This window comes from Pezoporus occidentalis, unplaced genomic scaffold, assembly GCF_034315485.1.
Source record: "Pezoporus occidentalis ecotype Australia unplaced genomic scaffold, CSIRO_AGI_Poc_V1 ctg51, whole genome shotgun sequence".
NCBI lineage: Eukaryota > Metazoa > Chordata > Aves > Psittaciformes > Psittacidae > Pezoporus > Pezoporus occidentalis.
This window is the reverse complement of record NW_026915847.1, coordinates 3,879,689-3,905,937: the sequence shown is the minus strand read 5'-3', so window position 1 is coordinate 3,905,937 and position 26,249 is coordinate 3,879,689. Positions and strand designations below refer to the sequence as shown.

The following is a 26,249-nucleotide window of genomic DNA, read 5'->3' as shown; positions in this document are numbered from 1 at the left end:
GAAGCTGCAGAGATTCACAGATTAGAGATGTCAGGTCAAGGAAAATGCAAAGGAGTGCGTATTAACTCAGCACTGAAGCACACACCATAGCAGAAAACTCTGTAGTTACTTGTCCTGGGACAAAATTACTCTGGATGAAACCAGGGTTAAGTTTCCCAATTTATACTAATGTGTCACTTCAATGCTACTCTTCACTTTATATCCTCCCTCTACCCCACTTCTCCCTTCCCCTCCACAAAACTCCAGAAAGGAAAAAACAGGCTTTATCTTGGTAATGACTGACTCCTGAGTGTGTGTGTGTTCTGCCTGCCAACAGACCTTCAGTAGTGAAGAGTAACTTGCTATTTTTTTCATAGTGCTGACAAGCTTATACAATTTAATTTCATTTGTGCACACAGACAACTATGTTAGATAGGTCATAACTAAGAGCATGACATGACCTCAGCTGTGAGCTTTAAGGACACTATTTCACACTGAGTGAAATTAGACTGCAAAACTTATCCACACAGCATGATACAAATAATTTCAGCAATAATTCTGTAGAAACACTAAATGACAAAGTATTAGAACATGCAAGATTTGGGAACATACACTTAATGACATTATCTTTTACCTACTCTTGTGCTTCTTAAAGTTACCTCCCTTAGCAACAGGAAAGGATTTTGTAAGAAAAAGTTCATCTAATGCCATCATGAGAACATCACCCAGTATAACCCATAATTGGAAGAAAGTAGCACTTTAGTGAAGAGCACCACAAAAAATCATGGAATTATAAAACAACTGATACATTCCAAGGGGTAAGTTTTTATTAGCTTGTGCCTTTAAATCTCAAATCAAGTCCACACATACCACTATTTTCTAGGAAATCGGAACTGCCAGATGGGATCACACCCATAGCCTACCTCTGACACTTCCAGCACATCAGCAGAACTAGGAAGAGACTAGATCACTTAAGTAAAACAAAGGAACCAGTTACAACATTACATTTTAGAAGTCTCCTCTTATCACACCCCAGTCCTCCAAGCACTCACACGTACAGCTGGGGTATTCTCTTCAAGCCCCGTGGAATCTCCTGCATTCCTGACATGGACACCACATGGCAAAGTGCTCCACTGGCTCATTCGTTCTGGAAAACTCCAGCCTCTTCTATTTCAAACTGCACCCCATACCCTCCTCTCTTCCATGCTCCCCCCTTTTCTTTTTTTTTAGAAATAAAACTATGCAAGCACAAATTCCCAATTCACCTCAAGCCCATGCCTCACTTCAGTGTTTTCTCTCTTGGCTTCCTGATTAAAACACAATGCCAATCCTTACAATAACCACTAGGAGCACCAGATAAATTAGCCCTACCATCTCTTCCCTAATACATTCCTTATTTTCAGGGTGCGCTGGGAAGGAGCAGACTTACTATATGTATTTCAACATGAATTTTAGAGGGAAAAAAAAAAGGCATGAATGTTTGCTAGATTCTGTATACGGATTTTGGAGTTCATCAAGATTAATGATTGCTCACATGCTCTACACTGAAAGTTTCAAAAGGCAGTCCTTCTGAAGAATCAGTCCTCCCCTGCACTATCCCAAAACCAGGCGCAGCTTCACTGCTACACCTGATCCTGCTTAAGAATCTACATGGAAATACAAATGCCAGAAAACTGTAAAAGAAGCATGCATTAAGTGTGAACGGGAGCATTTGCCTAGCACATTATGTGACTCAGTGCAGTTATTCTTCATACAAAGGTAAAATGACAAATTGACACATTATTTTCAGAATTGCTTCTTTTTTATAAAAGAGTATCACTCCATTTTGAAACTTAAAATCCATTTTTTCATTTGATATCATGTGTGCATTTACCCTTTTAATAACTCTACCAAATGGACTGTAATTCTTATGTGTTGCTTGCATCAAAGGTCTGTTTGAAGGCAGAGGTATTAACTGTGTTTGAATAGCTTCCTGTATTTTTATTTCATACCCCAAATCTAACCCTGTGAACTCCTACTGTCAGCAATAAACACCAACAGAAAGTTTATTTTGTTTTAAAATCCCAAGCCCCAGACAATATAGAAAAATAAACTAAAGTCTATTTTTATGTTGGTTTTTTTTTTCCCCCCTTTTTATTTTGAGGCAGAAATACTGAAGAACCTGGCACTAGCTGTAACCCCAGAGGGAGGAACATCCTGGCCTGCACCACTGAAACCCATCACATTCCTCCTGGGGTGGAGACAGGCTTACCCCGGAGGAAGGCAGGCAGCAGATCTGCCATCACCCTGCCCCAAGGCTGGCTGTGCTGGAAAGTGGGTGGGGAAGCAGATTTAGTATGTGACAGCCACTATCTCCACTGCCATGAAGGGTTTATCTGGCTTTGTTTTCACTTATAAAGCAGCAGGAGAACCCACATGTGACCAGCTAGCTGACTGGAAAACTCTTGTGTGGGAAACAGGCTAACAGACAAGGTTGCATTTCTTCTGCTAGGCAAGGTCATCCCAGCACCTGGCCGCCATCCTCAGCCAGGTCTCGTCTGCACATAGCCCCATGTCAAGATTTCCCACCTGACCTAGCCAGTGTGTGGCAAAAACCAAAAATTACCTCCTTTTTAAAAGCAGAGAAGGCAAAGCTTTCTTCTGGCTTCCTAAAAATTCTCAGAGAAAAGAACAACCACAGCTCCTGAAAAAGCACATATATACATTTATGTATATTTTTTTTAAATCACTCCACCAATAAATTGGTTTACAAAATAAGAAGAAGCAAAACCTTTTCATTTAGTTCAGTTCTTGATGTGGGGCCTAAACTCAGCTGTCCAGAAGTCAGTATACAGAATACAATATTCAGACAAGCTGGTGTACTGACTTGATACAGTCTCCTAGAAGAAGTATCACCTCTTTTTCATGGTATGCTTTTACACAAAAATATTTGTATTATTATGAACAGATACTTTGTGTAATGATACACAAACCATATGGACATGACTGCCTGACTTTTTTTAATTACATGTTGTTATACCGCCAGTTCCAAGAGAGACATCTATCATGCTGTCATTTACCCTAAATAACCACCATTTACCGGAAAAAAAAAGAAGGAAGAAAAATGTGTCAGTGTAACCTCAGAATTTAGTCCTAAAGTTATAATTTTGGTGCATAAAATGCAATTAAATATCTTCCTTCTCCTCAGTTAAAACAAAACAAAATAAACCAGCTTAAAAAGTTCAACAGTTAATCGCTTTCATCTCACAGAAAGTTACCTCATAAACATTTCCCTACTGGATACGGCTAAGGAGAGAGCCAGATACTACATAATGTAAGATTACTTTTTACAGCTAAAGGCGATGTGGTATGTTCCAAAGAGCCCCAAAAGTTAGTCATGAGAAACCAAACTTTGGTCAACAGCTGGAAGCAAGACCAAATGCAAGCACAAAACCCAGACTATGTAACCTTTTATTGGAAGCCAGGTTGGTTGGGTTTTGTTGTTTGTTTTAAAAAAGCCCCAAAATACAACTAACATATTGCACCAAGCAGTATTTACAGAGCTAACACTAGCTGTACAACTATGAACACTTTTCCTAATGTAAACAAGCCAGAGAATTCACAAAAGAACAACCGCAATAGCCTAACCAAGGACTGATGAAGGGGAATTGAGAATAAACAATACTTCGTTTTCAGTCTAGAGATGGCAGACACCCTGGACACCTCTCAAAACCAGAAAAATGTAGTGCTGCCTTAGAAATACTTGTTTGTATGTATGAGGAGCTGAAGTCACATTAGAGTCCCCAAAACAGCATCAAATTACACTGGACTAACAATATTCACCTGTACACAACACATACCTGCCTTGACAAGATTATCCCTTTCTGCGTGCCTTGCTCAAGTAATTTGCATGACATAAGGTCTGTTGCTGCAACTGAAATACTGAAATTAAATTACAACAGTTGAAATGTCTTCTATTCACAATAAAACGATTAGTCATTGGAGCACAGAAAATTTTAAGGTCAGTTTGAAAAAGCCTCAGTAAGTCTGTCACTGCAACACTACAAAAGAAGTTACAATGAAAAAGAACATGGAGGTGAATCTTTGCTTTGTGTTTAATTGCTCTACATCAAAACAAAACTTGCACTTCATCAGTTATACTTCCCTTCTTGATTTAAGAAAATATTTCACCCAATGTAGGTTGGTGACATCCATTTTTAGACTAAAGTACTACTTTAATAGTAACTCTAGTTTTAGACTAAAGTCTAAAGACTACTAAAGTAGTCTGAGATACCCAACCCAGAGCCATCTACAATAAATAAAATTACACTCTCCCTTAAAATTACTGTATTTTGAATCACTGGTGTTCCTTTCACTCTTTGCCAAGACTTTTGTCAAAGCCATGAGCCAAACTTAATGGGAAATGTGTTCCAAATTTCTCTAAGAAACTACATTTGATTCTAATGATCTGATCCAAAAGTCATGACAAAACAAACAAAAAAATAAAAAAAATAAAAAAAATCCATGCCTCTGAAGTGTCCAAACCATCATTCCAAGATTTTAGAAGTTTAATGAGAGTTTTATATCTGTCACTTTCCTCTCTCTCCAAATAAGGGACTGTCGAATACCAAAAAAGATGGGAGATAATCCTTACATATTCATTCATCCTTAAGAGCGATGTGGTCAGCCAAAGGCCTCCAGAATTGATGCTCATTTTGACAGCCAAGGTGTATAATTTTTTTAAAAATTATTAAGTTAAACTGTTCAATAAAAACATTCTTTTCTCAATATATCCAATTCGCATTCCACACAGCTGCCTAAGGCTTGTGAGTAAGAGGCATGCAAAACAAGGTCATCTGTGTATAATTGGAAGTTAAATTCATGGTATTTCATTATTTCCTCTGGTTAGTACGTATGTTGCTTGTACTGAATGTTCAATGCTGCAAGACTTCGTACATAAATGTAGAAGTCACTATGCAGCATCAAGAAACTAGGAGACATTAATTTGTTTTTCCACTTCCTACCCCTGCTCCTCATTAGTTCTTCTTGACTTGTAATCCCCTGCAATTAGCTGTACCAAACCTTATTAACACACTTACCAAAAGACACAAGCAGAGTGAAAGGTTATCCACAAGCTGCTATACATCCAACTGAAAACGATCTTCCAGATCACAAAGTCAGAATTTTACTATTTCCTCATCTCTCAGCTATTATGGTCCCAAATTAAGCATTACTACTTAATAGCTGTTAAGAATTGTTTACACCAAGAAACATCTTTAGAATACCTGGCTCGTTTCATATGCCTAGTAGTCACCCACACTTCAAGAGGAACAGGACTATTTCTGTTACTTGAGACTCTGGCTTTCCTACCTACACCAAGAACAAAAGCATTCAAGCAGTTCAGGTACTGTCTAACCATCTAAACTCAGAAACATTTAAATTAACAGTGTACATCAGTGTGGTATACTACATGAAACTTAGAATAACTAGTGGAAGATGCTTATCTTAATACATGTACATCAGACTTTTTAATCAGTTTTATATACTGTCATCTGCTTTTACCCTCTGAAACCATCCATCAGTGGTTAATTCAGAGCATATACCATAGATCAAGCACTGACAGCACTGGAGCTTTGGCAGCAAAGTCAACATCAGCTGCTAATGTCCTGTCAAAGATGCTAAATACTTGCAGGATGAGTTCCATCCTGCTCAAGTGAGCATTACACACAAACAACAAGCTTAGGATGTAGTTATACCCCCAAAATCATACCCAAGATCATTTCAGCATCTTCAGTCGGCACACAAGACAACACAACTTCCTTCTATAATCAACAAAACCAGTATGTTTAGTCATGATTTCGAATTCATGGTTTAGGGTTTACTAACCCGTGTTCAAAAATACCAAAAAGTCAAAATACTGGTTCCTGAACAATGCATAGCATAAGGGAAAGGACAGACATCCTTCCAGAAGGAAAGGTTTCTGCACAAACACTAATTCCTTCAAGGTCTTCAGCAGCTCCTGGAGGAGCACAACTTTATTCTTAACAATAAAGTTCAGAATATTAAGATGTCACATAATGCTACTTGATTACAATCATCTATCTTGAGTTAACTTGACCCAGCTCTACAGGGACAACACTGAATGATGTCAAACAAGCTCATCTTGTTCTGGGCTTTTCTTTTGTTTTTTGTAAACCAACTGCCTTCTTAAATTTGCTCACTAGGCTGATGCAAAAATGAAAAAATAAAGAAAAAGCTTTAATACAAACAGGTGCCTTCCAGAAAAAAAGGCTTTCGTCAGGCACTACAGCTTCTACCTGATTACAACCATTCTGCTGAATAAAATATTTCTTAACACCATTACATATCTTAGCATGTTCACATATTACTCAAGACAGAAGAGCACCTATGTGATTAGTGCCAAAGAGCAACTGCCAAACAAAACTACAGTAAAATATTCCATTTCTGTTACCTCTATACCTGTATGTCTGAGTTTATAGTTCAAATATCAAGAATTAGCTTAACGGTCTGGCACTTTTCTAGTCACTGTCTTCAACTGAGAAATTTAGAATAAGTAAGAAAATGCTATATGCAACCTTTTATATCACTGCTCCTTATGTCCTGGGAAGATCAAGCCTATTTTTCCTTTTCAAACCCTTGGTTTTTAAATGCATAATCAATAGGAAAGTCAAATAACCATAGGATTTTTCACAGTAATTACATCCAAAAGAAGGTTTCCTAATTTACTGTCAAAATCATTTTACGAACCTCTCAGAAGTATAGGGAAGCCTATTAGATACAAAAGAAAACTGAACCAACTCACCCAAACCTCCTCTCCCAATATAGTTTATGAGAGATATTTGCGATGAAGTTTTACCTTTTATCAAATAAAAAGTATTGCATTCTAAGTGTGACATGCTAGAATACTAAGAATTACTGTATTACATCAGCAGACTTTCTACAAACAGTTCCATAAACCAACCATCAATGTTAAAAGCCTGATTTTAAGCACATCCAGCTACCACACTGAGCCCTGGCCACACCCCAGATGATAGTAGTTCTAAGAGAGAATTTAGAAGACTTGTTCCATTCCCTCAAGCTTTTCTCCCTTGCTTTAGTAAGGACAGCTGTGTTTAAATATCTAGTGGTTTCTTAGCATAATGGCAGTAAAAAAATCCTCTATGCTGCTTCCACAAAGCATCAGCTATTTTAACTGGCACGTGCACAGCGGAACTGCAACATAACAGGAAAACACGAAGCCAAGGTTTACTATCACTTTTTAAAGGTCAGATAGGGAGAAGGGGCCTTGCCCATTACATCTTTAAAAGTAAGGGGAACCACAGCAGAAAAAGTACAGTAGGTTTTAGATGGGCATGAATGTTTCAAAGTTGAAGGCAACAGAAGTGAAGAAAGAAATCAACATGGAGAGTAGCAGAAGCTGTGAAGTTTAGCAGTGCTCCATCCCTGTGCACAAACAAGTTCTTTCATGTACTTGTGCAACCACAGCATAGGCTGCAGAGACCTGAGCAGGATTTAGCCCCAGCTCCCTTCTTTACTAACTCCACATCCTCCTCTTGAATGCCCAGCATACACCTAATGTTTCTTGTGTTTTCCCCAGAGACCACCAGTCTATTCTAACACACAAACTGTTCTGAATACCAGGGAACCAACAACAGGTGCCAGTGGTTATCAGAAAGTTATTTCTGTATGAGAAACATATAAACCAGACATGAAAATGGAACTCCTTTTAAAGGGGTGAAAAGACATCTATGGCGTTAAGGCACATAGTCAAGGAAATCAGATTTTTCCACCTGCAGGACATAGTTGGTTGGGGTTTTTTTTCCTTCTTTTTTAAGCTTCAAAATGATTGCAAAGCTAGCTTTAATACCATGTCCAACTGTTTCAAACTAAAAATTGAAGTCTCTGTAAAACATATGTCTACGTACTAGCTTCAAAGTGCTCCTTTTCACCCCTCCTAAGAACTGAAACCGTATTTAACTGCAATCTCAGACTTTTTATCTCCCTTCCCAGATGGCAACCTGGGTTTGCCCCAACACTTCCATGCAAAACCTAATAGAGCGTGAAGTTACAATTTTCCATATATATATCTGAAAAGTATGTGCAGCAGAAAAGCAGTTTCCTACTGAAATTGCTTTCCCATCTTTTTGTCTGGTGCTGCAGCCTCTTGAAATTTCACCAGCATAAAATACAGCTTTAAAAAACACAGCTCTTCTATGTCTGTGCCTAAGCATAGAATTACAGAGAGCATAAGCCAACATATCAATCAGTGCACTCAGTTAAAGTTCATCACCTTAAGTACATCAACTTTCGGTTTGCTTGAAGATGGTGATCATGATGTCAAGGTCGCTTTTAGGTCTTTGAAGCGAGCGTGAACTTTCAGCCTACAACTGATAAGGTACCACTGACAAGCAGGAGGAATTTTACCTTAAGTCTTCCTTTAAATGGCATCTTTCTTTTATACAAGCAGAAAACAGTCTGAAACAATGATCAAGATTTAAACTTACTGCTTTACGGTCCACAGTGCATGAAGATGCTAAACCAAGTTATGCTCATATAAACTCACTGTACTATCACTCCAATACTCTGTCTCCTCAAAAAGCAGGTACCCCTTTCAAGTGAAAATTACCAAATTACTTTTTAAGGACAAGGAACCATGACCAACACTGTAGTCAGGGTTTTCCCCTCAAAGGTTCTGATGTTATTCCAGTATGGAAGTGGAGCTATAAATACACTGGAAAGGGCAGTTACATGGAAAAAAGCAAGCATATTTGGGGACTGATTTACGGTATCAATTTAAGAGGGCAAACTCATGCTTACAACTTGGTCCATTAACAGACAGCATAACTGTACATGATTTAGAGTCTGAGAGGGAAATTTACTGAAACTTTAAAAACATTAATACTGCTTTTAATTCCTACATACTGGTAAAGAGGCACTCTGTGAATATACACATACACATGGAGGATAGGCCAAAAAAACAGTCTATGTCCAAGCACAGCCCTGCCATGACCCATCAGGACATTCTCTTTGCAAGTCTAAGCCTGTGTCTTTCAAACAAACAGGATTTTTGCCATCAGGAACCAGAGAACAGGCTATCCCAAACGTTATTTTTAATTAAAAAAAAAATAAAAAAAATAAAATTTTACCAACTTCCTGGCATTAAAAAAAAAAACAAAACCAAACATACACAGCAGCAACAGTTCTTCAAGAAGTATCTTCAGTATCTGAAGGGGGCCTATAAGCATGCTGGGGAGGGACTCTTCATTAGGGACTGCAGTGATAGGACAAGGGGTTAAAACTTAAACAGGGGAAGTTTAGATTGGATATAAGGAAGAAGTTCTTTACTGTAAGGGTGGTGAGGCACTGGAATGGGTTGCCCAGGGAACTTGTGAATCCCTGCCATCCCTGGCAGTGTCCAAGGCCAGGCTGGACAGAGCCTGGGGTGACACGGTTTAGTGTGAGGTGTCCTGTCCCATGGCAAGAGAGTTGGAACTAGATAATCTTAAGGTCCTTTCCAACCCTAACTATTCTATGATTCTACGAGTCTAAGTGGCTGTTAACCGTGAACAGATGAAAGTTAACAGGGTCAAGTTAAGAGCCACATTCACAGATTCTAAAATCAATCTGAAGGTTTAGCAGTTAAAAAAAAAATTCTGATAGCTGCAAAGGCCATTTGTATTTAAATACCACCTAGCTGGCTAAATAAAGACTAAAGAAAAAGAAAAAAAAAAAAACAAACACAGCATTTTGTCCCAATGATACAAATGCCGAGAAGGAAGACGGGTGCCCATGGGAAAGGGCTCCGCAGAGATGACTCCTGGCATCACCCATTCCTCCTACGTGATTTAATAGCGTCTCCGCCGGCACCGGAGAGCCCCGGCGCACACCAGCACCGCCGCTGCCCTGTCACGAAATCTGCCCTCTCAGCAAATGCGCTCCATTTTCCTGCGAACTCAGTGTCAGCTCCGCTACAGCCTCTGCCGATATATTTGCTTCGGAGCAACAGTAGGCTGAACTTCAAGTAACAAAAACGCAATTCCTGCAACTCCCTTTTCCACCCCCACCCCCCTCCCCGCTCCTTCCCCCGATGCGGAGGACTCCAGTCCCAAGGGCAGAGCCCACCAGTCCCAGCGAGGAAAGCTCGAGGGGCATCCCCGGCTCCGGGCCGACAGCTCCGGCAGCTCTCCCGCCAGCAGCGCCTCTGGGCCTGCCGCACCGAGCCCTCCCCTTCCATCGGGCACCAGCACCGGGACGGCAAGTGTTTACGTTTAAAAATACATATATACCGAGCCCGGATCCAAAGGGAAGACGGAAAAACTCCGCCCCCCTCTCTCTCCCGACTCCCTTGGAAAGGCGATAAAAGCAGGGCAGAAACATCTTGACCGCTCGGCGCTCCTTTTCTGAAGGGAAAAAAAGGAGAAAGGGAGGGAGGAAGGAAAAGAAAATAATGGGCAACAAAAGTGAAATAAAGGACCGGGGAGCGCCGCGGGCAGCAGTCCCGGCTAAAAGGGGAGGCGGCCGGGAGGGCGGCTCGTCCACGGCGCCGCCGCCGGGCCCGGCCGTCAGGGACCGCGCGGGGAGGCTGGGCCGAGCCGGGCCGGGCGGTAGCGGGAAGCGAGCGAGGAGCCCCGCCGGGGAAGAAGCGGGGAAGAGAGGGGGGACCGCGAGTAGCAGAGGGCACTCACATAGCGTTTCAACTTCTTCTCCGGTGGGGACTTTCGGAGCCAGCCCGAGCAGACCACCTCCCCGCCGCTCATGGCTGGGCCGTCTGCCCGCCGGGGCAGTCCTCGTCCTCCTTTTCCTCAGGCAGCAGTAGCAGCACCCGGGCCGGGCCGAGTCGAAACAGCCCCGAGACGCGGCGGCAGCACCGCGCCCGCTCCGGCCTCCCGGGGTTACGAGGCGAGGGAAGGGGACGGACGGGGGAGCGGTGTAGTGTGTCTGTCTCTCAAGCACAACAAACAGGAGCGGCGAGCGGAGCTGAGGCTGGGGGCTCTCCCCGTCCTCCTCCTCCTTCTTGTTGCCGCCGCCGAGTCACACGAACATCGGGAGAGACGACAACGGCAACCGCCGCCCCGCCGCAACTTCGGATCCAGCGTCCCAGGGCAGGATCCAGCCACCGCCCCGCGTCAGCGGCACCGCCCCCCGCGCCGTCGGGACCCTCCCGCCGGGGAAGGGCCGCGGAGGTCTTCCCCTCCCTCCCCTCCCCTCCACTCGCCCCACGGCCGAGCCGAGCTCAGCGCTGGCCGCCGCAGCTTCTCGGGCTCTCTCCTTCCCCTTCTCCCTGCTCTCCCTTCGCCGGGAGGAGGGGTTCGCCCAGCCCTCCTGCCTCTTTCGCCTTCACCTCCGAGAGGGGGGCGGGAGCCGGCCGCGGCTGGGTCGCACCCCGCTCCCGGCGACCGTGGGAGGGGTTTACCCTGGTATTCGCGGCGTCGTGTCCATCCCCCTGTCCCCCAGCCTACTTTTTCCCACAGCGCCTCCCCTCCCGCCCCCAACGTCGGCCCCGCACCGCCCCGAGCAGAGCTGCTGCGGCGCCACGGCTCCTCCTGAAACTCCGCCGGAGCCTTTTCAAACAACAAGGGCCGGGAGGGAGAAGGGAGGGAAGGGACGGCGCCTCCCTGAGGGATCCTGGGAGCTGTAGTCGGCGGGCGGCGGGGACTGCGGCGGCGCGGTCGTCAGGGGGGCGGGAAGGGTTGAGGAGAGGGGAGGACCGGTGGACAGCTGCGTGCTTGCCGGAGAAAAAGGGGGTGAGGGAGCGACCCCGACCCTCGCCCGGCAGGGAGATCGGTTTTTGTTAGTTTCAGAGGGACGAGGAGGCGGGTGTTTGTTTGAATAACCGCTATTAAAATCGCAGCTGAAATGGTGATTCTTTGAAACCCACAGCAAAATCGTTCTCTGCAGATGCGGAGAAAAGGGGGGGATCACCAAAACCGACCGCAAAACCCTGTGAGAACTACGTTAAAAGCAACTCGGCAGAAGTAAACTCCTTCTAGCGATCTGAAACTGCCTTAGCGCTAAAAGTTACAAAGTCAGGGTGTGAGAGCGGAAAGGCGCAATGCCAGCGGCGGGCCGTTCTCCCTCCTTCCCGAGCTAGACCCGGAGCTGGGGCTTGACGGCGCTTCTCTAATGCAGAGGGTGCCGCGAGGGGCGGCCTGTGACGGCGGGATGGACTCGTTAGGGTGGAAGGTCGAAAGAATTTTAAACCTCTGGAACTACCAGCGCCCACCCCTCGCCCCGAATCCCTCCCCTCCACAGCACTGTTCCCTACAGACAAAAATAATAAAGTTTCGGCTGCTCGTGCCTGCTTATTGATCTGCGGTATTATTAAGTAGGGTGTCGGTGGGCTGCGAGCATGGCCTCGGCTGCTCTTCTCTGGGGAACAGCCGCAGCCGACGGTGTCGGGGCGGCTCCGAGCTGGCCCCGGCGGCGGCGGGGGCTGCGCCTCTCCCGAGCGAGGCGAGCGCCGCCTCGGGTCTGGCTGCCGGGAGCCGGCGGCGGGGATTGCCCTCAGCCGGCAGCGCCGCTGGCAGCACGGGGTGTGCGGTGGTGCCTTCCCTCGTTCGTCCTTCCCCTCCTGGCTGAGCGCCGGGCGATGAGCTCCTCGAGGCAGGGCTTGCTGGTCACTCTGCGATCAGATAAATACCCAAACAGAACAAAACAAAAGGAGAATGATACGCAGGGCAATCCCAACCACTATTCAATTAAAAGGGAAAGACCCAACTCATTCAACATCTCTGCTGCTGGTGCTCTCTGCCGCTTCCACTATGCCAGAAATAAATCTCCAGATAAATTTTATTATTCTTTTGTTTTTTACAGATTATTTAACTGCAAGCTTCTGGCACAGGATCGTTGTGGTGGTTGTTAGCACCGGTGCTCTTCCACTGAAGAGAAATAGTCCCCCTAGTGTGTCGTTGTTGAAGGGAGCACCGCGGTGCTGTGATTCATGAAGGTAGATAGCATTAAAAAGTTGAAAAGCAGCGGTTGGAGCGTCTTAACGAGGGCATTTGCAGAGATAACAGGGAAAAAAATAAAGCTGAAAGCCTAAAGGTATTAAAATCAGTGTATCGATTCCACCATAAATCTTTTCATAATTGTGACAGATAAAGTACTATTAAGCACTAACAGAAAGATCATCAAATAAGGAGATATTTTGCCAAAAATGTTAAAAAAAAAAAAGAAAAAAAGAAGAATGTTGGCCTTTATCAATATTAAAAGTGCACAAATCCTAGAATCCAAACCATTCTCACATACATTTCTACACATCATTTCAGCTGCCTCAGTGGGTCTATTGGAAAGAGTAAAACAGTGTTTTGATGCCTGCAGTTCATAAGCATGAACTCAAATTGTACTGTTAGGTTTAGATTTCAAGCTGGTTTCAGTATACCTCTTCTGTTTAAACCACTAATGCCGTTGTTTAAGAACCTCAACATTTGAGATTATCCAAGTGTCACAGAAGACCACAAGATTTTGAAGTTTCCTTTAGAAACCTGGAAACAATTTGATATCCTCGAGCAAGAACATGTAGAATCAGTGTGAACTTACTAAAAATGCCATTGGCATTAGAGTGTTGTAGGATGATCTAACGGTTCATTTCGATCCTCCTAATTAACCCATGTCTTGAGGGCTAATCAAAGCAAGCCAGTCTTTTAGCTCAAGCAGAGTCTATGGAGGCACCAACCAAACAAATTATCTGGTCCAAAGACACAAAATTGTCCCCGAGGTCAAATTTCAAAACATTACATTTGTATTTTAAAACACATTGGAAACAGTGTTAGCCTGGAGTCTGGTACTGGTTTTCATGTATTTGTTATGTGTTTGTCTGTCAATTCATTTTCTTGAAAATAGCTATCCAGAGACAAAATTCTGTGTGTGAGTTTCATTCCTGCCATATAGTGATAAATTGTAGGTTAGAGAAAAGGAGTTAATGTCAAGAAAAGTGATTAATAATAAGTACTAAAAACTGCCTTTTAGACTATCCCTTGTTGTTGAGCCTAATCGCAAGCCCCCACACTGGACATAAAAATGATTTATTGGATTACTGAATTGAAGAAAATGTAATTGAAGAAAATAAGAAAGATTTCCAAATGACAAGTTAGGATGTTGTCTGATGGACTATTCCCTTTCTAGTTGTGGCAGTGGATTTCCTTTTCTTCTAGCAACCATTTGAGTTACCCATTCACACTTCCACTGACATTTTCACTAATCAGAAGAGGACTGCATGTAGGTGTCCCTCTCTCCCTCTCTTCCCAGGTAAGTCCACAGCCATAAATCCAAGAATATTAATACCGTAATTCTCTGTGCATAACCAGCAATGCTCCACTGTTCATAATTTAGATACCCTGTATTAGGATAAACCAAAGCAATTAAGAACACTAATGAAATGCATAAGCAGCACAATGTTTAGGTCTGACTCTTAACATCTGCATATTTAAAGCTGTGAAATTGTCTATGAAGAGATGTTCATGGGCACAACTAGAAAAATCCTTAGCTCACTCAGATAAATTAGGTTAGGGCATAATTTCCTGAAATTAGGATAAAAGTCACAAAGACCTTTGTCAAGAATGAATGCTTCAGCTAGTTTGCCTGCTACAGTTTTGCTCTGGAAGTTTAAACAACATTAGGCATTTTGAAATTCCCCTGCAGTATAGCTTGTGCTTGAAGTACTTAATACCCCCAGGGGCAGTCATTGCTTGCGGGATTACTGTAACCCTATGTCAGAACACAACCACCCTCTCCCCTCACTGGCAGGTTATTTGTGTGCAAGCATGCTGTTACTCAGGAAGCCCAGAGGATAAAGATCCTTTGAGCTCAATTAATTGCACTATGGAGGTCTTTTGTGTTTCTGTACAAAGACAGTCCTAGAGGGAAGAGGATTTTCTGTGCCTTGCCAGTGTATCAGCCATGGCCTAAATAGCTGCAGAGGTCTCATTGTTCCCACTGGGAACAATCTCACTCTTTTGCTTTGCAAACAGTCAGTGTTCATAAAGAATTGCCACCTTGTTTTTCAAACAATATTCCATTGCTTCAGACCATCTTTGGGGATTTTTTTTACTGATAGCAAGGAAACAGTCAATTACCCCCAGTCATTTTGCAGCTAGTTGGGCTACTGAGGTTTCTTTCCCCTCCTGTTTTTAAAAAGCAGCTTGCTATTGGCAGCTGCTGGTGGCCAAGATGAGGATGTGCAGAGCAAAGCAGCTACAGAAGCTCAGAAGGGATCCATACTGGCTGCCTACTGCACCAAAACCACATGAGACCCAGGTACTGCACCATTGTGCATGTTGCCATTTCTGAATCTCTCATGGCTAACGTGCCATTCAAAACAGTACCCATTTCATGGTCACATACCAGACCAACTATGCAGTACCCAAAATGCTGACTAAAATGCACTCTTACTGGCCAGGAGATACGGTGCCCTGCTATGTGACAACTACACACATCGTCACGGTGCTTGTGCCACCTTCCAGCTCACTGCACTGGTGTTCAGGCTCCGACAGAGGTTTTGTCTCAGCTACCACCTCCCTTCCACTAGCATGTGCAAGATGCCTTGATTCCTCCATTGACTTTGTGCTCTTTCACAAGTGTGTTCCAAAGTGTTTAAATGGCTTCTCCAAAATTTTGGAGTAGACTAGTTACAAATCTCACCAGACAAAGTAGGTCATGTGGAAACCCATTTGCCTCTGGTTTGCTTTTTCTTGCCAAGCCACCTTGACAAAGGAAACTGGAGCTGATAGAAGAGATTAAATTCAAATGGGTTTGTTTTTAAAAATATAAATGACACTAATTTCTCATGCAAATAGCTTAGAAATTCTGGACTTGCATAATAAGACAGTGGTCAGTACAGCTCCCAACTTTGTATTATGGTATGAAAACCTGGGCATTCCTCTGTAGCTTCACGTTGCAGTCACAGTCAGCTGTGGCTCCTGGTAGTAATCCCTAAACTCTTCTATGCCCTTTGCTTATATTTGCATACAAAATTTGTGCTTCATTATGACACAAAAGACTTAACACTCTAATAAATTATTTAATAAAAAAAAATGTGCATGTCAAACTATGTCTCAAAACATCTTTAGGTATTTATGCAACAATGAATCAGTACAAGAAGACAGATATTTTTAAGCTTGAAAAAAACTGCATCTAGACATTTGTTTTCATCTCAGGTATTTCTCTTTTGATTTTGAAATTACTCCCAGGTAAATTTAATCTACAGGGTTATTTTGGTCAGTTCATAGATGACATTATCTACTGTTTCTTTCAGACTGTAGTTATTTACATTATGTGGCAAAGAGGTTGAGGAAAGTAATACTAAGCAGACATAATTAAATGAGATGACTGTATGTCCACACACGTTAGGGTTGTTTACCGGGTTTTAAGCTATCTCTTGTCTCTTTTTTTATTATTCCTTTTAATATTGATGTAGGCAAATAAAGGTATGTGTACACTGTAGAACTTGTACCAAAAAAGGACTGGTTTTTATTTCTACATTGGTGTAATACATTGAGATTTCCTTTGTGATTTTTGTGGAAAACTCTCATTCCCACTTCTAGAATGGAAATTCACTGGTAAATGTTTGTCCTCTGTCTTTTTGCCAGAGGATCAGTTGACTACTTTACTTCATGCAAGGGAATTTCCCTTTCCTTTCCACGCTAGGCAAAGAAGAAGGAGCAGGCTGGCTGGTTGGCCAGCCATGCAGAAACATCCTCAGGTCCATGCTGTTCAAAAATTAATCAGCAAGATTTTCCCTCCATAAGGACAATACCTTTTTGCACCTAGCCTCGTGCCCTGAAAATGCATGGACTTTTTTCTATCATAGGAAGCATTTCACAAGTTAAGTAAAATGGAAAGTTAATAGTTCAGATATGTTTGGTTTGGTTTTGAATAGAAATAAGATTTGCTGTATAGATGACCATGTTCTCCAGAAAAAAAAAAGCATGGTCATATAAGAGACCAATACTCCAGTGCCATGCATAGTCAAGAAAGCATCACCCAAGCAGTTTGGTTTGAGCATGGTTTATTCTCCAAAAACACAAGGTGGAAGATGTATTGAACACCTCCCAAAACTTAAATTTATTGCAATGTAGAACATCGGGGAGCAAGTAAAGGCTAAGAGGCAGCAAACATGAGCACATAGCTTTTCTTTTACTGGAAGAATAAGAAATGCAAGCATTTTACAACAATAATAATTTCTGCTGGAGTTAAGGGGTGTTTCGGGGATAGTCTGAACATTTGCCTGCAGCCTCAGCCAAAGAGGAGTCCCACTTCATTAAGCCAATTAGCAGTGCAGTTATCTAGGCTGGGATTCATCTCCCTGTAGTCACCTACAGTGTGGTGGTTTGTGTATGTGCTACTTACCTACACCTTCTTTTTAGTCACTGGCGAGATACAGGCAACTAGGGCATATATCATCTCTTCCAAAGCTAGATGTCTAAATTGATTAGGGGAATTGAGTTCTTGGAGTGCTTGTTTATCTCCATTGACTGCAAGAATCTAGACAAGTAGCTCAGAGGTAGACAGCCATGCTTGTGACATGTAAAGTTAAGTAAGATGAAACCTTAGCATGTGAGTGAGAAAAGCAACTATATTCTCAAATGTCAATGTCAGTCAAAAATGGGGATTTTATTGATTTATTTATTCTAGTTAAGTGGTTTTGATAATTTTGAAAATCTTCAGCCTATAGCAATAGCAGAGATAGGAGGTCAAGTGAAACTACAAATTGGATTAAAAGCTCAGAGAGACAGAGTCGCTTTGTATTGAAGCAGGACAGTCTTGTCCAGGCAGAACACACAGGAGCAACAGTCTTTCTGTAGTTATTTATAAAATCTTCAGGGTTTCAGCTTGAAAATTCCACAGCCTGAAGCTGAAGAGATTTAAATGTATTTCTACCATTAGTGTTATTTTATTAATCTCTACCGTAATATCTAAGATTATTATATCGCACTCCTTTTGCTTATTCCAGGTACAAACAAATATTTTAATAAAAAAGAAAATAAAGAACGGAGAAAAATATTTCTAAATTGCAGCTGAATAGATAGAATGTTCTACTTGTATTTAAAAGCAAAAAATTAAGTTTCCTATCTCTCTCTCTCCAGCTGCCACTGTCTCCTTGAGGATAACAATATCCCAGTTCACTGATTAGGTCATCACCTTGTCCACAAGGTCATCCAAGACAGTAAGAAATAAAATTGTTGCTTACTTGATCAGCCACACAACTCCAGTATTGGTATGTGAATAGTCACGGTGAACAATTCACTAGCAAGCCACAGTTTGCCAAAAACATGAATTAAACTGCTCACAGAAAAGTTATGATCAAGTGAAAGAGCTCCATTTGACCCCAAAGTAAATATTTTCCACTTATTGATTCATCTGCCTCTACCAAAAAAGATTACATCATATTTTAAAGGATTTAATGATGCCATTTTTTCTCTAGTATAAATCTTATGCTCATCTGTAAGCTGTCTGTATTTATTGTGGAACCTCAGGGATTCCACATCATCTAGGATAACAGGCGAGTTTCCCTCTATCCAGGTAAAACAGCCACTGTAATCATAGAAATTGCCCCACTTCACATTTGGTGGTTTGGAAGGATAAGCCCTGCTGGACACTTGGTGCCTCTGACCTTGGCTTGCTTTCAACTCAGTGGACTTCCTAAACAGGCATGAACAGGAGTCTCAAACACATCGTTAACCAATATTAAGGGATTCTCTTTGACCACCTTCTCAAAATTCCTCAAAGGATGGACAGCTTTTCAGATGCTAAACAATCAGAAATCACTCTGATACTGAGACCTCAGTTCCCACTCTAGATGCATTCTGATGTCAACAAGATGTTCACATTCTTTCTGTAGATGTTTTCTTCATTCTTTATCTTTCCCCATTCTTTTCACTAGGCTCTTATGAAAGCCTCTTTTCACTTATCTCTTCAGTTGTTTTTGAATATGTTCCACAATCAACTTGTTGATGTTCTTACTTCCCTCATACTACTTAATTAACTTTCGTAACAACCCGACCACCTCCTCTGTCCAACATCACTCTTCTTGCAATACCCTCTTTAGGGTGGGAGGCAAAGATCCACTCAGTGTTCCAGATAGCTGGATGAGTCAGACATTTGTGTTGTCCCACAACCCCATATGCACTATGTTGTATTGACCATAAACACTGCACTCTATTGAGTGCTGTGGTCTATTGACCAGCACTGCACTCTATCCAGCAGGTAACTTCACAGACTGTGTCTGTGCGTCTGACAAATCACTGACTTTCTTCAGAAAGTGTTGCTGAAAAAAACTCACTGTTACACTTGTTGCATCTAAATATTTCTAATGTATTAATTTCCTAATTCCTTCATAATACTTCTAATTGTGTGGATTTTCTATGTAAAGGCAGGACAAGGCTTTTCATTAATGTAGACAAACTCAAGTTTTGCCTTTCCACAGACAAGGAAAAAGATGACTTAGACTGTCTTCATCCTCAGGAGCAGCAACCTCCAGTTTAGCAGGAGAGGTAGACAGCATGCTGAGAATGGGATAGGTGGCTGTGGAGGCTCAATGGGAAGTTTCAGGAAGCCAGGAAACATTGTTGTGGGTTGGAAGGGACTCTCTCCCCTGGCTAACACCTTTTCACATCTCATTGGAGGGACTGAAACCCAAGGTAGAGGTTGAGGTAAACAAAACCCCGGTTCACAGATCAGGCCACCACCTTGTCCACAAAGTCTAGGTCATCCAGCACAATAATTAAAACTGTCACTTACTTGATCAGGCACACAATTCCAACACTGAGTGACCTGTCAAGAGGCTGTGACTTGCCAGGAGTGTGAAATGAATGCAACACCTTTGCCCACTCTCCTCTGGAGAGGAAGAAAGAGGTTTCACTCTCTAGCTGTGAGAGAGGGGTGTTGTGAACTGTGGGAGGACAGTGGTAGGACAGTGAAGGGGACAGGTATATAGCAGGGCTGGATACAGGTGTACAAAAATGAAGTGCAATGACCCCGTCTATAGCCATCCTGTTGTTCCAAGCAACTGTGTGCACAGTCAGCTCACTCTGTGAAAGCTATCATCTTGCCCCTCCAATTTTAACTTCTTGTGAGCCTTTCCATGAGAATAACATGGCTGTTATGGCGTGTGTGTAACATCTGCTATTACATGTATGAAATATTAGTCACCTAGTCTGTAATATCATAGTAACATAGCAGGAAGATCTGAGTCCACAGCATTAAATTTTGTGCTAATCCTTGGCCTCCTACAGACAGCAAATTAGAAATAATCAAGCATTATGATGAAAAAAGCTGTAGGTCAGAGACTTCTTTCTGCAGGCAGCTTGGGCAGGGAGACAGAACAATTAGCACAAAATAAGCCCACAAGCTTTCAAACTTTTGGACAGCCACAGACTTCAAGAGAAAATGAATATTTTTTCTTTTCTTTATTAATTTTTGGCAGTGTGACCACAGCTTTTGCTCCACAGTACCAAGACTCTTCCAAGAAATGAGCAGCTTCAGTGGGCCTTTCCCAACACTTGCAGCATCCCTTCCTGGTGCACCACAGGATGAAGGCACCTTGTCACATACAATAGTGCCTTTTCTCTCTTCCTGGCTGAGCTGTTGGTGAGTTTACAGTAGTAAAAAATAAGGTGCTTAATCCCATTTGAGAAGTGCTCAACACATCTGATTGAGCAAAGCCAGATAGAGTAACAGTGATAATAAGCTAGTCTGTTTTATTACCTGCATGTGCAGGCTTGATAAAAGACTGATCTACAGCCTAACCAAAGGTTAAAAATTACTTGAGATCACTTTGCATGATAAAGTGAGGAGTACTGCAGCCTCAGTTGTATTGTATGACCTTGATCACTGTTATGTCTGTCAGAGGTTATACATCTCCATCTCTGGAGAGGAATCAGGCTCTTTACTGCAAAATGGCAAAATTTTAGTTACTAAAGGTTTCATCTGCAAGAAGAGGTTGTTCTGTTCTGGGCATATAGTTAATCTCTTTCAGTGTAACACAGTATCTTAGTTCAATATAGCACATTCTTCCCTTTGAAATGATGTAGCTTCTACACTTAGAATTTTCTGGCTGAAAATTGAAAAGCATACAAACAGTGAGTAGCTCATACTGGTTTAATGAATGTATAATTACAGGCTCCCATAAAACAGGTTTATGAAATGTGAACTGCTCCTGACTAGTAATGTCAAAGTTGTTGCAACAGCTTATTTTGATTAGTTGCAACATCCTCTAATCTTAATAAGAACACAACAACTTAAATATTTAACAAAACCAGAGCATGAAAGCGTGAAAGAAACTGATTTAAGAGTATTGATACTTAATGGGCAACAGCGATTTTGCTTTAACTTTATTCTGTAGCAATCTAGATACACCGTTCACAAAACCACACTGCATGCAAGTAAGGAAGATGTATTTACTGTAGGGCAAGTGGATGATGTTATTAGTCAAGCAAAGACAAAGATGAGGTAAAAAACAAAAAATAAAAGTAAGGATGGGGAAAAGTAAATAGCACTGTAAGCTGAAGGAGAATGCATAGCCTGTATTGCCCTTGGGTTTTTGGTTTTTTTGTTTTTTTTTTTTGTCTTAGATTGTAAGTTTTTCAACATGGGGAGTGTCTTTCTGCCCTGTGTAACGATCTAAGTCCAGGACTTCTCAGGTATTAAAGCCAGTTTCAATTCTCCTATCCCAGGGAGATAGGAGAGGTGTTAGCATACAGAGCCTTGGGGCAGAGTCCTGGGAGCTCATACGTGCTACACCTTCTGGCAGACACAGCACTGGGGGGATGGTGTCAGAAACTCTTCTGCTTTGACCCTTTCTGGCTCGCAGCAGGAATTTAATATGACAGCAGTGCTCATTACTGTGTTACAGACGTGGTAGAGGGAAAACATGCCACAAAAACATGTCTGTTTTGCATCCAGATCAACCTCTAGCCATAAGCAACTGCCAAGTTTTCCCATGCCTGTTCTCACACTGCCTGTGTTTGTCCAGCTCAGTAGAGAGTCAGTCCTTGTTGCTACAAGCATGCAAACAATAATCAATAACAATGTGGTCTCTGATTTTCAAATGCTTAGAATAGCACTGCTTTTGGGAAAAACCTCAGCCAACATGTAAAAATAAGATCCAGTGCTAAGGGTCAGCTTTGTTGACTTTAAGAGTGTTGTTGAATCTTGTATTTGACCTTTCCAAACCTAATTAAAGATTTACTCCAGCACAGAGATACATTCTGCTGTGTCGCACTTCTCCAGATGGGCAGACTTTGACTCGTATAAGGTGAGCTATTTTGGGGGAGTACAGTGTGCCCTGCAGGACTGGGGCACTATGTGCATACAAACAGCAGGCACACTTGCCCAGTCATACCAGTGGCAGATGCTAACTTGTGCCAGCTTTACATTTGCATAAGCAACTGAAAGAGATACCCTTGCAAATATACATCTCTATTCCACTTAAAACACTCTGAAAAGCCTGAATTCAAAGGCACATTATGATTATGAAGCTAAAACCCCCAAAAGTTCATGTGCAACTATAAATCTGCCTTTACATGATCATACATCTGCACTGCTGTTTCCACAAAGCCCCTGCCAAAATCTCAGCATAGGAATGCCCTACAACTTGCTGAAGCTAGTGGGAATTGAAGTAATTTTGCACTATATTAAACTGAGGGAGGAAAGTGTGTGACATGTTCTTCAAAGCTGCATAAAAATAAAGTTTAAGTTTAAATAAGAGACCATATCATGGTACAAAGTTAGCATTTGGTCTAAACAGCCGTAACTCAGCTTTTAAAAAATGCAATTTCCTCAGTTTCTCTGAGGAAAACCAGCAAAACGGGAAACATGCTGCCTTTGCTGTTTCCTAGTCAAAGTGCCTAGACAGCACCAGAGATGGGGAAGTGAAATTGCTTGGGGTAGGTGGATCATACATTAAAAATATTATAGAGCGTGGTTGAAATACACAAGTTCACAGTCATTCACTTAGACTCCTGCTTGTTGCATGGTGTACCTGAGTCTAATTTGAGGATTTAGGCAGGCTCTGTGTGGTAGCAGGCCTCATCCCAGTGCTTTTTATGGGGATGCATTTCATCCCAGTTGCATAACTGTCAACAGCTGCAGTCATAATAAATGTATATGACAGTTGTTAAATGAATGTATCTCTATTGCTGCGATGTAACTGGCATGGAAAAGGTGGAAAGCACAGTAAATGGGAAGCAGCAAGTAACCATGCGATGCTTCAGTCAGTGTATATATCTTTCCTATGTGAGATGAAAATGTTTTTCACTTCAAGCCAGTATATATACGCCGACAGGAATTCAGTTTAAACAGGAGATGTCACTGGTAAGAGGCCACAGACACGAACACAGGGTCACACCATGTTGTGATCTAGCTTGTTGGAATTTGTGACCTTCAGCTCCAGAAACTTGGGCTTGGTAAGATAAGAAGAACAGCTCTCCTAGCTTGCCCACAGATAGGGGACTGATAAACACTAAGTAGTGTGGCATGCCTTTCTGCAGAGCACAGGGCTATGCATACGTATGATACAATCACAGTGCAGCTTCTTATGCTGGTAGTTTGCCTAAACCATCATCAACCCAGGCAGACCTCGCACATCAGGGAAGGTCTGCATGTCACAGGAATCAGCAACATAGCTTTGGCAAACAACACAAAACACCATCAGCAGCTTTCTAAGAGAGCCAGAAAAGCGGACACCACTTTGATTTGTAAGTCACCACAATTGTGTGGAACACTACCAAGGTGCATGTGTGAGTATATCCATAACTATATTCCTGTAATCTTCCAGACCATTACAGAAGGAGCTTTGCCTTGCATAACCCCCTGGGCTTAAAAGCATTTTCAGTATCCGCAGATATAATGACCTTAGAAGACTAAAATAATCAATACTCTTTATTTATGTTTTTCTCATACACTGAAGCAATTAATAAAGGTTTGCAAAGCTTTTGTGGGCATATTGTTACAGACATCAAGACCTGCTACTGCTGATGCAGCAGTGCAACTTGTGGGAGAGGAGGCAAATACCCCTGTAGTGATGTTTCCTTGGAGGTGGTGAACATACCATAGAGTAATCAAAATTGTAAGTGTGCACAATACCAAATGATACTGAAACAAGCACATGCTAGTACTATTGCAGCACATAGTACTAACAGTAGTAGCTTTATGCATTGTACTGCATTGCTTTTTACCATTTATAGATCCTTCTGTACAGAAGTAAGGCAGTGGCAACTACTTAGCCTCTCTGCTCATGCAGGGTAACAGAGGTCATGCTGCCTTTGCATATGAATTTCAGGACTCCTCCATCTGCCCCATGGAATTCCCTGCACCCTGGGGTCTACAGTGACATATAGGACCTAGGAGGCAAGTTGATAATAGAAGCTGACCTGTGAGACAGAGCTGTCTTCTGTAGAGGCTGTGGATGCCTGGAAGTGCTCTAAGGCAGCTTTGCTTATACTAAATTCGAGTTGCATCGAGTCTTCTTTTTCTTTCCCAGAAAGAATATCTTTCATCATAAGGTGAAGTTTTCAGGTTGGATCCATCAAACCCAATGAGAACAGGAAGCAAAAGCAGACAGTCCCTCACATGGCCTTTGAATCTCACTCATCCCATGTCATGCTAGTTGTACTCTGAGCCTCAACAACACCACAGTAGCTTTTGATTTAGTATCATGAGAGTAAGGTATCTGTCATCACTAATTTTCCCAAACAGTAATCAAAGTCTGAAGTGCTCCTCAAGGTTATCTCATTAGCTATAATCTTTCTCTAAAGAGAGCAGTAAGCTGTATCACATGCCATATAATAAGCTGTTCATGGTATGTTACAGAGTGCTTATGGACTGAAGCTCATAGCAACTTCTAGTTGCATCAACTCTTTTTCTTTCCATGAAAGAGCATCTTTGCTTTGGGTGAAAGAATTACTTATTAGCAGAGTGAATGGTAACACTGTCTAGTTCTCTTCACATAAAAAATTAACACTGTATCAGACACTGATTCACAGCAGAAGGCATAAAAATAAATACCCTTATTACCACTGATTGCACACACTTTGGTGTGCACACTGGCAATGCATTTACACACAGGACAAACCCCTGCTGGTCAGTACTTCACAAGGGACAGTTCAAATCTGGGGAAAATGCCAGAGGAGAAACATCTTTTTGAGGAATTGGACAGCAAAACTGCACTCTGAGCTCTGGAGTGAATAAAACATTCAATTGCACCTTCCCTTAGCTCTAGGTACCTTCTCTACTTGCAATGGAGAAGGAATAGGAACAACCACCTGACCCAACCTCCACTAAAGCAGCTGCTTCCACTCACAGGCAAAATTTTACCTTGTGTTACACTGATGCAGTGGCAATGAAGTCCACTTGGACTGACTATCTAGATTCGCTATTTAGACCTCTGTGACTCGCCATCATTTGAACTGCAGGTAGCCCAGTGATGCCTTAGTTAGAGATATGACAAGGCTTCTAGGCATAGGAATAATGCAGACAGCAGTAACACCTGCTGGACCAAAGTAGCATTTGGTTCTGGCTGTGCAAATTACATATATTTAATATTTTAGCCCCACCTCGTAATTGTTTCGGCTTGCTAACAATGTGCAGGTTGTTTGTGTGTACAGTAGTTCCATCATCCAGCTCCTCCTGCGCAGCTTTACTGCATCCCAAATCTGTGTGAGGACAAGGCTGTGTTGACACCCAGGGCTGCAGAGGAGCCATATCATGCTCTGACTGGTCCCTGGCTGAGAGACCAGAGCAGTGGATGGGATGTACCTGTTAGTGCATCTGCCTTGAACAAACTGTATCCATAAGTGCTGTATCCATGAAATAGATGCATTGCTCTCTGATCAGATGGGTTGGGTCTTTTTCTTTCATTCAAGACATTGTTTTTTTTTACGTGGAAGAAATCAGGATCAGGATTTCTGCAATTGACTTAAAATAGCAAAAATCCAACCTAATATGAATTTTCCAATGATAATCACATCATTAATGAATAAGCACTTCTATACCATTTTGGAAAACAGCCACCATTAGGAAGTCTGCTTTCTTCAGAAGGAAGACTATTCACTAGCAAAGAAAAGGTCAAAGGCAATTGTTCTGTCTAAATGATCATGACTATTTCTTTTGACAAGCACTGTAACAATTTCTGGCATGGTCCTTGAACTGGATGAAAACCTAGCTTGAATAGACTTATCATTGAATGTTTGGAGTGTAATTTTCTATCCTGACTTTTATTTCAGATGAGTACTGGAAATGAAAAAATAATGCTGTCTTGTTTCTTACTGAAACAT

The 26,249-nt window shown here is 42.2% G+C and overlaps 1 protein-coding gene and 1 long non-coding RNA gene across 10 annotated transcripts in view; one reads left to right on the top strand and one right to left on the bottom strand.

Annotated features, from left to right (window-relative positions):
• The window catches only part of GAB1 (GRB2 associated binding protein 1), a 101,776-nt gene extending 90,587 nt beyond the window's left edge, over positions 1-11,189 (bottom strand). For 2 of the 9 annotated variants that reach the window (XR_009968223.1, XM_062637277.1), the window contains exon 1: positions 10,665-11,183. Coding sequence is in view for 8 of the 9 variants with exons in the window: in XM_062637277.1 (XP_062493261.1) it covers positions 10,665-10,736 (72 nt within the window). In the remaining variant the exon portion in view is untranslated. Of the gene's footprint in view, positions 1-10,664 lie in introns of all 9 variants that reach the window. The other 7 variants (XM_062637276.1, XM_062637275.1, XM_062637280.1 and 4 more) reach the window with 6 other exon arrangements.
• A 1,311-nt stretch (positions 11,190-12,500) lies between these two features.
• On the top strand, positions 12,501-20,500 carry LOC134173367 (uncharacterized). The gene is made up of 3 exons (XR_009968222.1): positions 12,501-12,925; positions 15,116-15,234; positions 20,402-20,500. It is a non-coding gene; the product is annotated as an uncharacterized LOC134173367 (long non-coding RNA).
• The last annotated feature ends 5,749 nt before the right edge of the window (positions 20,501-26,249 follow it).